The 13221-nt window shown below is 42.8% G+C and overlaps 1 protein-coding gene across 1 annotated transcript; it reads left to right on the top strand.

Annotated features, from left to right (window-relative positions):
- The first annotated feature begins 3383 nt into the window (after positions 1–3383).
- On the top strand, positions 3384–4031 carry LOC121857675 (eggshell protein 2A-like). The gene is made up of 2 exons (XM_042353737.1): positions 3384–3393; positions 3688–4031. The coding sequence occupies exons 1-2, from the start codon at positions 3384–3386 to the stop codon at positions 4029–4031; spliced, it is 354 nt and encodes a 117-aa protein (XP_042209671.1).
- Positions 4032–13221: the final 9190 nt, after the last annotated feature.

Genomic DNA, 13221 nt, shown 5'->3' with positions numbered 1-13221 from the left:
CCTGGGTGTAACTATAGACAACAAACTTGACTGGAAGGCCCATGTAAATAACACAGTCAAGGCTGCCAGAGCTGAGGACGCCTTTATTCTCCCCAAACTTACATATGCGTCACCAGCCTGGTCGTCTTCTCTCAACTCCACCCAACAACGTCAGCTAGAGAAGGTACAGAAAAGGGCCTGCAGAATCATGCTCGGCGCAGAATACTCCGGCTACACCAACGCTCTCTCCACCCTGGAAATGCCATCCCTCAGTGACCTCCACCACCAAGCACTGGAAAGGTTTGGCAGTGGACTACTGCACCACCCTCGTCATTGCCACCTCCTGCCACCTGCAGCCCCCACCCACCTCGCGCAGTCCGCCACTACAACAAAATTCAGCCCATAAGAGCCTGCACCGATAGATATAAGAACAGCACCATCCCATCTATTGTTAAAATAATAAACAACTCCTGATTTATGTACTGTACAGCCCTGTAAATGTATTCAATGCATATTATATCATTATGTCTAAATCAAATGTAAGTCTGTATATTTTCAGCCACCGGCTGCAACTCTATGAATAAACCGTTTATTATTATTATTATTATTATTATTATTATTACATACATACATACATACATACATACATACATACAGTACATACATACATACATACATACATACATACATACATACATACATGCATACATACATACATACATACATACAAACAATTGATTTTAGTCAAAGACAAACAAATGCACAAATTGAGAAATGTACTCACATAGATAAACAGACAGGCAAAAACGGACAGACAGACAGACAGACTAACATACTGATCGATAGACACACGAACAGATAGACGTAATGACAGACAAAGACAGAGAGAGAGACAAACAAACAAAGAAACAAACATAAGGCCACACAAATAGACAGACGGACAGAAAAGAAGGCAAACACACAGACAAATAGACAGACAAACACACCTAATTCTTGCAGACAGAATAACACACAGACCGAGAGACAATCAGACAGACAGACAGACAAACAAACACACGGACAGACAGACAGGTGTAAGCACAAGTGTTGTCGGCCATATTATGTTATTATTGATAGTAATTACTGATAGCATCCGGGGCCGGGGGGTTATGGGGGGGCGGAGGTCACTGGGTGGGGTGGGTGGGGGTGGAGTGACCATTTCCGCCCTCTCTGTCCATTCTTCCGGTAACCCACCTTGTCCCTGCCCGCCCACTTCCCACCCAAATCCATATCTAAATCCCGCCCATTTTTACACCCAAAGTCGCTTATATTACCGCCCAGTTTCCACCCACATTTGACCTCGCGGGGTTCAATTCCCACCCACTAGTCTAAAACCCCGGCGCCCATGTCCCACCCACACTCATCCTCAATTATCATACTCGACCTCATATTGCCCATTGTTCACCCACACACCACTCATGATCCTTACCCACTCATTCTTTCTCCCCGCCATTAGTCTCTCTCCCTCTAAGACGATTTCCGATAATTACCATAAAAAAAGTTGTTCTTTATATCGAGGTTTATTCTGTGACGTCACACATTACCTGATTGTAGTAAACACAGAAATTTTTAACATGACGTCACTCCACATCAGCTGAGTAATGCAAACATCACCGATTTTAACATGACGTCATACACTAGCTGATCATTGCCAACATCACCGATTTTAACATGGCGTCACATATCAGCTGATTACTGTACACAACTCCACTTCTACATTCATTGATGCCATTCCACGAGGCTATTTTTTGCACTCCCCTCCAAAAAAATGAAAATAAACAAATAGACACAAATAAAAAAATACAGATAAAAGTAGTCATTGATTTATACTTACTTATATATATAGGAAAAGTAACATAACTTTTTCGATTATTTGTTCAAAGTAGTAAAGCAGGTCTTGGGAGGAGGAGGAGGAGGAGGGTGGTGGGGGCTACAGAGAGAGAGAGAGAGAGAGAGGACAGGTGTATAGCAAGGAAGGGGGAAGAGAGGGGGGAGGAGGATGGGAGGAGATAAGAGAATATAATAATGAGTATGTATGTATGTTTGTATGTATGTAGGTCACTTTGGATTCATCGTGTGTGTGTGTGTGTGTGTGTGTGTGTGTGTGTTTGACAAAAAAAATTGCTCTAGAGATTTATATAATATATTTTGAAAAACAAGAACAAATAACGCAAAAAAATTAATTGGTAGAACAAGTATGAAAAAATAAAAGCACAAAATATGGTCGAGTCTCAGGACAATTGAAGCGCCATATTGCATGCATCGTCTTTGCTTTCTAAACTTCACTCTTATGGTTTCTCTCCCCTACTTTGTTCTCTTGTCTCTAGCTTCCTTGAGGACAGATCCATGGCAGTTATTGTCGAGGGATCGATCTCTCGCTCTTTCTCTACCAGTAGTGGTGTCCCACAGGGTTCTGTTTTTTCACCTACTCTCTTCCTTCTTCTTATCAATAATTTACTTCACACTACGACTAATTCTATTCATTCTTATGCTGATGATTCTACTCTTCACTCTTCTTCACATTTCCACTTCCCCCAACTCTCAAACTAGATCTGTTTCTAGAGCTGATATCATTACATCTATCAATGCGGATCTATGCAGCATCTTCGAATGGGGAGGTAGAAACTTGGTTAAATTCAACAGTAATATAACTCAGTATTTACCAATTACTCTTTCCAAATTCGATGATCTCCCACCAATCACATTTCAGGAGGAAAATCATTCTGCCAAATTCTAAAATAGATATGCTAGGCCTCACCAGATGCCGTAGCTACTTCACTCCAGAGCAGTTGCTTCAAGTTTATCAGGGATTCATTCGTCCTAACTTGGAGTACTGTTCTCATATCTCTTCTTCTGTCCAGCTGTTAGATAGGGTGGAATCAAAGGCATTTCGTCTTATTGACTCTTCTCCTTTAGATGATAATCTTTAGTCCCTTTCTTTTCGCCGTAATTTTGTTTCACTCTCTCTCTTTTACAGGTACTTCAACGGGCAATGTTCGGTGGATTTGGCATCCTGTGTACCGCCGGCAACGCCGTGGGCTGGTAACACTCGTCTTACCCGCGGTGCCCACCGTTTCTCTGTGGATGTCGATCACATAAGAATAATCCGTTATAGTACATCCTTCTTTCCTCACACAGCCAAACTGTGGAATGTTCTGCCATCTTCTGTATTTCCAAACTCATACAATCTGTCTCACTTCAAAAGGCTGGTTTTCCGGCATCTTCGTGGTGTAGATTAATATAATCCTTTTCTTTTCTATTTTTAAATTGTTTTTACTCTTATTTTTTCGCCCCCTAGGTCCCGTTGTGGGTCGATGACCTGTGCCCGGGTGGGCTATTCCTCGTAAAAAAAAAAAGTTGCCTATATGGTTCAAAGTAAGGCGGGGAGGAAGAAAAGGAAGTATTTTGTCTCCAACATTGTATAATATATATATTCAGAATTCTTAATGTGAGAAGCTCTAAGTAACAATGAAGAAATTAAAGTTAATGGTAAAGTAATATCAAAATACAGTAGACACTATGCAGTTGATATTGTTTTTATTGCGGATAGTGAGAAGGCATTACAAAAACTGGTGAACACAATATGAGTCAAGGGTTAATGATGTAAACACGAAAGTAATAGTTTTTTTTCTAAATTGGAAATAAATCTTAAAATAAAAATTATAATAGGCAACGGGCTAGTTAAACAAGTGGAATATTTTGAGTATTTGGAATGTATCATTGACTGTGATGGTGGAGACTGGGATGGTGGAGACTGTGATGGAGGAGGCTGTGATGGTGGAGACTGGGATGGTGGAGACTGTGATGGTGGAGACTGGGATGGTGGAGACTGTGATGGTGGAGACTGGGATGGTGGAGACTGTGATGGAGGAGGCTGTGATGGTGGAGACTGGGATGGTGGAGACTGTGATGGTGGAGACTGGGATGGTGGAGACTGTGATGGTGGAGGCTGTGATGGTGAAGACTGTGATGGTGGAGACTGGGATGGTGGAGACTGTGATGGTGGAGACTAAGATGGTGGAGACTGTGATGGTGGAGACTGTGTTAGTGGAGACTGTGATGGTGGAGACTGTGATGGTGGAACTGGGATGGTGGAGACTGGGATGGTGGAGACTGTGATGGTGGAGACTGTGATGGTGGAGACTGGGATGGTGGAGACTGTGATGGAGGAGGCTGTGATGGTGGAGACTGGGATGGTGGAGACTGTGATGGTGGAGACTGGGACTGTGATGGAGACTGTGATGGTGGAGACTGGGATGGTGGAGACTGTGATGGAGGAGACTGGATGGTGGAGACTGGGATGGTGGAGACTGTGATGGTGGAGACTGGGATGGTGGAGACTGTGAGACTGTGATGGTGGAGACTGGGATGGTGGAGACTGGGATGGTGGAGACTGGGATGGTGGAGACTGGGATGGTGGAGGCTGTGATGGTGAAGACTGTGATGGATGAATGAATATAAAACAGAGTCCCCTGGTGTGATGGGTAGATACATTATCAATATCTTTAAGTGGGTGAAGAATAATTTAAAAGCCTTTGATGATCATGAAAAGGGTAGTTGTTAACCATGAATAAAGGATATTATATAAACTGGCAACCTCATCTGTCTACCCCCCCTCAAGCTCTTTCAGGTAAGTACGACCATTCCAACACTCATACGACCTACCACAAACGTTTATTGTCCTGGACACCGATTCTCAACAGGTCGTAGGTTAAGTTTTCCTTCCTAACTTGAGTCGAAAGAGCTGTTCTGAAATCATCTAATGATTATGTACTACACTTTATTTCACCTAATGATTAAACACCTTAACGCTACCTCAGGGGTTAGGTTAGTGTGAGAGTTTAATCACCAAGAGAAATAAGCTAGGAGTGGTGGAAAGATAATTACCATGTCATCACATCTCTCTCTCTCTCTCTCTCTCTCTCTCTCTCTCTCTCTTTCTCTCTCTCTCTCTCTCTTTCTCTCAAGTTACGACACAAAGATAAATTCTCAAAGGTTAAATTGGATTACCTGAAGATTAAACACCCCAGCTTATACCACTTAAGGATTAGACACCCCAGCTTATCTCAACTGAAGGTAAATCACCGTAACGCTAACCAAACGCAACCTAACCTAACCTAGTCTAACCTAACCTAATGTAACCTAACCTAACCCTCTCAAGTAGTGTTAGGGTGGTAATCTGATTGTCTCAGTACAGGTATAACTCATAGTTGCTCACATAGGGTCAGAATTACGCTGAGACTCTACCTAAACTAGATCCATTTACTTAGTATTAGTAAGAGTCAAAATTTACACATGGAGAATATAGGGAAGAGGGCGAAAGGGAATATTATAATCGTCTTGTGTGTGTGTGTGTGTGTGTGTGTGTGTGTGTGTGTGTGTGACAGGTATAAAGTTCAAGGTCATTGCTTCAAGGTCAAACTTTAAGGTCATTATTCAAAAGATCAGAGTTCACGGTCATAATTCTAGGTCAAAGCTGAAAGTCGATCTTTAGGGTTAAAAATCTTTGATAATTCGTTCTTACTTTTACACTTTTGCAATTATCTAAATATCCTGTTTTATCAGTAATTTTTTATGTATGTATGTATGTATGTATGTATGTATGTATGTATGTATGTATGTATGTATGTATGTATGTATATGTATGTATGTGTTCTGTCTGTGAATAAATTTGTCTGCCTTGAAATTGTATACTTCAGTTTGTGCACACGTATTTGTGGGTGTGTGTCTGTGTGTGTGTGTGTGTCTGTGTGTGTGTGTGTGCGTGTGTGTCTGTGTGTAGTTGCTTCGCACATTACTGTATTTGTGATGAATTAGCCTTACATTAAAGTCTATAACGGTGTTTGTTTGTTTGTTTGTTAGCGCAGGTTAAAAATGTCCTTGAGAGTAGACGTTATCACTGTTTACATTCTTGCAAGGTAAACAAACATTCACACTAACTAAATTCTTACAACAGACAAACATTCACTCGCTCACCACATTCACGTCACCTCCACAATTACCGGAGGACAGGCAGGCGTTCACTCCATTGTACACGGAGTCATTAACGCTTGAGACATTCACACTATCAATACACAGAGACATTCACACCCCACCCCTTCCCACCCTCCCCCTCCGCCTCCTCACCTCTTACATGTGACACTCAAGACACTTCATGACCGCAAATATCCGGGTGACGAGGCTTGGAGAAGTACCCCCTTGCACCACCATCCGGCACACATGGTGAAACTTTGGCCCGGTATCCGGCACATATGGTTAGAGTTCGCCGTCTCCCCCAACGTGACAGGAAACTGGGCTTACAGGGGCGCGCACGGAGCCGAGGGGAGACAGGAAGGGGAGGAAACGGAGTTAAAAATGGCCCTCGACGATATTTCCTGAGCCTCACCCAACCTACGGATGTAAATACCTGTACTACAGTTAGGAGGGACAAAAGGCCGCCACTTCAAAGGTTTGTTTTGATTATGCATCGTCTGAGCGAGCGAGTGCCAGCCAACAGAGTTTCAAGGGACAAATTTCCATCCTCTTTTCCATTTGCAAAGGGTGACAGATCCTCCCTCGGATACCTTTCATGTTTCTAAGCCTTTATTCAGTACATTAACGACGATCTGACACGAAAAAAAAAAAATAGCCGAAGTTTACAATAGATTGGCCCCGATAGGATGAGTGAAGAGGATGTCTCTCAAACTTTCACAACAGTATTGACCGACCGGGGATTCACGCCTCTTTCCGGTTTATGTTGATACGTGATGTGCGTCGTTGCTGAGGCCCAGGACAATGTGTAAGCGCTGATATAAAGTTCAGTGTGTGTTATAGGCGTTGATGGTGGTCATTTGGACATGTTTGGACACTAATATAGGCCCGATGACATGCTGAGACATATAGGGCTCGAAAAACACATTGGGACATGCATATAAGTTTTAGGACATGTCGAAGACTTGATAATGAAAAGTGTAATTAAAAAAAATGTTGGGATATACTGTAGCAGTGGGGTAAGGACACGTTGTAGGTAGTGATATAGAGATTCGGGCATATTGGAGCGTTCAAATAGGTATTAGAAAATGTTGAGGTGTTGATAAGGGAACTGGGACATGCTGTAGTAGTGACAAGGGGCTTAGGACATTGGGTCAATAATACGGGCATTAGGACATGGTAAACTTTGATACGGGAAAAATTGAAGTATTTATATGGGAATTAGGAGATATCGAATATCTAAGGTTCAAAATATGAAATTTTCCTCCTCCTCCTCCTCCTCCTCCTCCTCCTTCTCCTCCTCCTCTTCCTCCTTCTCTTCCTCCTCCTCCTCCTCCTCCCCGCTTCTCCTCACCTTCTCACCACATCTCCTCCCGTCCTTTTCTCCAATTTGTCCTCTCCCCACACCTATTCTCACCTCCTCCCCACTACTACTCCCCCTCTTCTCCCCTGATACTTCCCCTCCCCCCTTCTTATCCCCCCACCTCCCCCACCTACACATGAAAGAGTACAGGAAGAACGCAGAGATAAATAAATCAGGACAGAGAGAGACTAGCAGAGAGAGAGAGAAGAGAGAGAGAGAGAGAGAGAGAGGAACTAGGCAGAGAGATAGTGAGAGAAGAGAGAGAGGATAAATTATAATAAAAGTCACCTTCTATATTTCTTACTTTCCTCCTTATTCACTTCTTCATTCTCCCCCTCTCATTCTCTTTCCTTCTCTTCCGTATCTCACCCACAACCTACTCTCTCTCTCTCTCTCTCTCTCTCTCTCTCTCTCTCTCTCTCTCGACTCCCTCGCCAACCTTCCACAAAAGACTCTCTTTGGGGCGTGGCTTCATAAAAGTGTTGCAGATCTCTTGAAACTGAATGTCCCAATCACCCCAGACGAACCTATTAATGCCATTCCTCCTTGGCTGGACATATCAGTTCCTATTAATTACTCTCCTGTTGGTAGTAAGCAAATGTTAAACACCGATGTGGTGAGATGTGTCACACTAGAAACTATTAACAGACACATAGAGAGTATTAAATCAAGTGAATGTTATGCTTTTACTGATGGTTCTGTGCAGACAAACACAGGTAGAACAGGCTGTGCAATTGTAATATATAAAGAAAAAGAGATGATAGTGTCAAACAAACAAAGGCTGAACAACTGGGCCAGCACAACACAAACTGAACTAACTGGAATCTACTTAGCCACAGACTACCTCAAAGAAAATGGAGGTGGGGTGATATTCTGTGACTCTCAAAGTGCTTTGAAATCAATGAACAGCCCGTCAGGCTCTATGTTTAAAGTTGTATGTGATATTAAAAGGAACGTGATGACTGCCAATGAGAACACCTTTCGTATCGAATTTGTGTGGATTCCGTCCCATGTTGGAATTAGGTATCATGACCGTCCTGATAGACTGGCCAATGAGGCATGTAAGAAAGAAAATGTTGACCGTGACCTTGGCCTGTCCAATGCTGTACTTAAAAACATTCAAGTCAGAATCATGAACTCTGATCTAGAAGAACTGAGAAATGCAGAGAGACCTGGCAGTTGTAGCATTAGTAAATATGACAAATTTTGTGACAAGAGGTACCGGTATGGCCAGCATAAGGACAGAACCAGACAATGTGATGTAGTCGTGGCCAGAATTAGGCTAGGATACAGACACATCTGGCAAGTTAGTAACGCTGTACCCATACCGGAACACTCAGCATGTAAACTTTGTGATAAACCTTTAAAGCCATACACTTGAACACTATATTATTGAATGTGACACTGTCAAAGACTTCAGGCCACCTGGCTTATTGTATCATGAACTTTGTAATTACTACATTGAATCGGGGGTGCTTGAGGACATTCTTGCTGTTTATCCCAAATTTGCTAGCCCACACTGATTAGTCTTCAATTAGAATATGACGTCCAATGCTAATGAATATGATGTATTTCTTTGTGTACGAACCTCTGTCCTGCATGGCAGTGAACAGTGACATCACCCACATGAATCTGAGATATATATATATATATATATATATATATATATATATATATATATATATATATATATATATATATATATATATATATATATATATATATATATATATATATATATTGTTAATGAATATGATCTATTACTTTGTGTATGAACCTCTGTCCTGCGTGGCAGTGAGAAGTGATACCACCCTCAGTGTCAAGACCTGACTGAATTACTCAGAATAGGCAAACTGTACTACAAGCTTTGTCAATAAATTTGTTGAACTAAAAATTTCACTGCTCTCTCTCTCTCTCTCTCTCTCTCTCTCTCTCTCAACAACACTCCACTTAAGCAAGTTTCTACCACACACTTAAATTGGACCTTGAACTCCTCCCTACTCCCCCTTCTCGCCTCCTTCCTTTCCTCTTCCTCCTCCTCCATTTACTCCTCAATTTTCCTCTTTCTCCTCCTTCATTTACTCCTCAATTTTCCTCTTTCTCTTCCTCCCTATCTTCCCATTCTAATCTCTTTTTCATCTCTCCATCTTATTCTTCCTTCTCCTATTCTTCTTTCTCCTCTTCTTTCTCCTCCTCCTCATCCTCCTTCCCCTTCTTCTAGCCTATTCTTCCCCACACATCTTTACTCTACATGTAGCTCTCACGAAACCCACTCAAGTGTAGACAGACAGACAGACAGACAAACAGAATGATAAATAGATATTCCCTCCACCGTTCTCTTCCCTTCTCCCATTTCCCTCTTTCGCCTTCTCGCGTTCCTCCAAACCTTCTTTCCACCTCCTTCTTCCCCTCTTCCACCTCCCTCTTTCGCTCTGACCTACCCCCCCCCCATAACCCCTGCAGGAAGGAGTGGCCGGACTAAGTAAAGAAAAACACTAGACAGGGGGAAGGGGTAGCGGGAGGGGGAAAGGGGTAGCGGGAAGGGGGAGGGGTAAGGGGAAAGGGGGAGAAGGGGGATAGAAACAGTTCCTTGAGTCGTGTGAGGCTCCCACACTCCCTCTCCTCCCCCCCCCCCCGTTTCCTCCTCCTCTTCATTACCACTATCACCTCCCCTTACGTTTCCCCCAGATCCTCCCTATCTAGGTAAATTTCCCCCAGAATTCTCCCCAGATAGGTCAATTTTTACTCAGATCCTCCCCAAGTGGACAGTTTTTCCCTAGATCCTCCCCAGGGAAGTCAGTTTTCCTCAAATTTCGTCCCAGGGATGTCAGTTCCCCCAGATCCTCTGAAATGGTCATTTCCCCAACAAATTTTCCCCTTGAAAGTACAGTTTCCCTCTGAGTCTTCTTAGGTTGGTCAATTTCCCCCAGATCCTCCCAAGTAGCCAGTTTTTTTTCTTAGATACTCCCCAGGTGAGTCAGTTTTCCCCTGAATTCTTTCAGGTAAGTAAATTTCCCGCAGATCCTACCGAAGCTGATCAATTTACCCCACTTTTTCTCCAGGTAGTAAATTTTCCCCAGATCCTTCCCAGGTGGATCAATTTCCCCCATATTTTCCACAGGCGAGTCATTTTCCCCCACATTTTCCCCGAGTTGGTTTGTTTTTTTCCCCAGATCCTCCCCAAGTAGGTTAATTTCTCCCTAAATTCTCCCCAGGTAAGTCAATTTCCCCTAGATCCTCCCCAGTTGGTCAATTTTCCCCAGATCCTCCCAAAGTAGTCAATTTTCCCCAGATCCTCCCCAGGTAGATATGAGACCTAACTAATTACAGTTGTCTGGTTAATTAAGCGGCGACTAATTATTGTAATAGTTCTGTTGGCCACCCTTACACACACACACACACACACACACACACACACACACACACACACACACACACACACACACACACACTCACTCACACAAACACACACCAGCTCTGCTCAGGGTGGCGCTGGGGGTAAAATAAGTAGGGACGCCACACAGCCGCCCGGGGCAACTTGGTCTCACAACCCCTGTGGTCTGGTAATAGTTCCCCCTGAGTCTAGTTTTTCTTTTTCTTATTCCTCTTCGTCCTCCTCTTCCCTTTTTTCCTTCTCTCTGTTTAAAGTTATTTTAAGAAGCCTTTGGTGAATAATAATAATAATAATAATAATAATAATAATAATAATAATAATAATAATAATAATAATAATAATAATAATAATAATATAAAAACTATTCACAATTCTGGCAAGTTTTAGCCATTATTTCAAATTTCTCGTGAATATGCAACATGAAAAATTAACATTTCATTCTTACGAAAAGTTTTCTTGTATTTCAGACACCTTCTTCGCAACAGTTGTTTAATATTGCAACATTTGTGTCAACATTTGCAATATCTGAAAAGTCAGTCAAAAACTATACGAATTGGGGCCGATACATACATACATACATACATACATACGTATTTTCAGCCACCGGCTGCAACTCTATTAATAAACCGTTTATTATTATTATTAGTATTATTATTATTATTATTATTATTATTATTATTATTATTATTATTATTATACATACAATGAACTATCCTTACCTTGATTTTGTGGAGCGGAACCAAATGAAAATAGCAATAATAAAATAATAATAACAATAATAAATAATAATAAAAAATAAAAATAATAGTAATAACAATAATAACAATAACAATAATAACACTAATAACCCACAATTGTACATTAACCAACTCACAACTTTAATCACAACAATGAAATAAGAAAAATAATTGTACGCTCATAAAAAGACACGAGGAAAAACTTATTCCATCAACTAGTGCGAGGCTTCAGTAACTTGGTAATAATTGATAATATTAGAAACCGCTAGAAAACGTTACTTGTCATTATTCCCTGATATTATACGAAATGTAGTGTGGGGTGTGGGTGTGGGGTGTGGGTGCGGTTTGTGAGTGTGGGGTGTGGGTGTGTGGGGTGTGGGTGTGTGGGGTGTGGGTGTGTGGGTGTGGGTGTGTGGGGTGTGGGTGTGTGGGTGTGGGGTGTGGGATGTGGGTGTGGGGTGTGGGTTTGGGGTGTGGGGTGTGGGGTGTGGGTGTGGGGTGTGGGTGTGGGGTGTGGGTTTGTGGGGTGTGGTGTGTGGGGTGTGGTTGTGGGGTATAGGTGTGGGTGTGGGGTGTGGGTGTGGATGTGGGGTGTGGGTGTGTGTGGGGTGTGGGTGTGTGGTGTGGGTGCGGGTGTGGGTGTGTGGGTGTGGTGTGTGTGGGTGTGGGGTGTGGGTGTGTGGGGTGTGAGTGTGGGGTGTGGGTGTGTGGGTGTGGGTTGTGGGTGTGGGTGAGGTTGTGGGGTGTGGGTGTGGGGTGTGGGTGTGGGGTGCAGTTGTGGGGTATGGGTGTGTGGGTGTGTTGGGGGAGTGTGGATGTGGGGTGTGGGTGTGGGTGTGGTTGTGGGGTGTGGGTGTGGGTGTGGGGTGTGGGTGGGGTGTGGGTGTGTGGGTGTGGGTGGGGTTATAAGGGTGTGGGTGTGTGGGGTGTGGGGTGTGTGGGGTGTGTGGGGTGTGGAGTGTGGGGTGTGGGTGTGTGGGATGTGGGTGTTGGTGTGGGTCTGGGTGTGAGTGTGGATGATGGTGTGGGTCGTGGTCTGGGTGTGAATGTGATCTGACCTAACCTAACCTAACCTAACTTAACCTAACCTAAACTGACCCCTTCCCGGTGAAATTTTCTCCTAATCTGACAGTTGTGTTATTTGTTCCGAGTATCTATCACCATCACCACTACACTACAACTACTGCTACTATCATCACCACTATTATTACCATTACAACCCCCACCACCACTACCACCATTAACACCACAACCAGCTGTCACCCCCCCTCCCTACCGCGGGTCACAGTCGACGTGCTGTGCCTGTTACGTCATCAGTACAGTATCGTAAAAAAATACAATATGTCATTCATTACCGAGCTTATTACTGGTTGGGAGGGAAAACATTTGGACCTACATTGTTTGTATACCTGCACTGTCTATATGCATTGTATACCTGCACTGTCTATATACACTGTATACCTGCGCTGTATATATACATTGAATGTATATCTGCACTGTCTATATACATTGTGTGTATACATACACTGTCTATATACATTGTATACCTGCACTGTCTATATACACTGTATACCTGCGCTGTATATATACATTGAATGTATATCTGCACTGTCTATATACATTGTGTGTATACATACACTGTCTATATACATTGTATACCTGCACTGTCTATATACACTGTATACCTGCGCTGTATATATACATTGAATGTATATCTGCACTGTCTATATACATTGTGT

This window comes from Homarus americanus, unplaced genomic scaffold (genome assembly GCF_018991925.1).
Source record: "Homarus americanus isolate GMGI-L3 unplaced genomic scaffold, GMGI_Hamer_2.0 scaffold16712, whole genome shotgun sequence".
Lineage (NCBI taxonomy): Eukaryota > Metazoa > Arthropoda > Malacostraca > Decapoda > Nephropidae > Homarus > Homarus americanus.
Note: the sequence above shows the minus strand (reverse complement) of the source record. Positions and strands in the feature narration are given on the sequence as shown.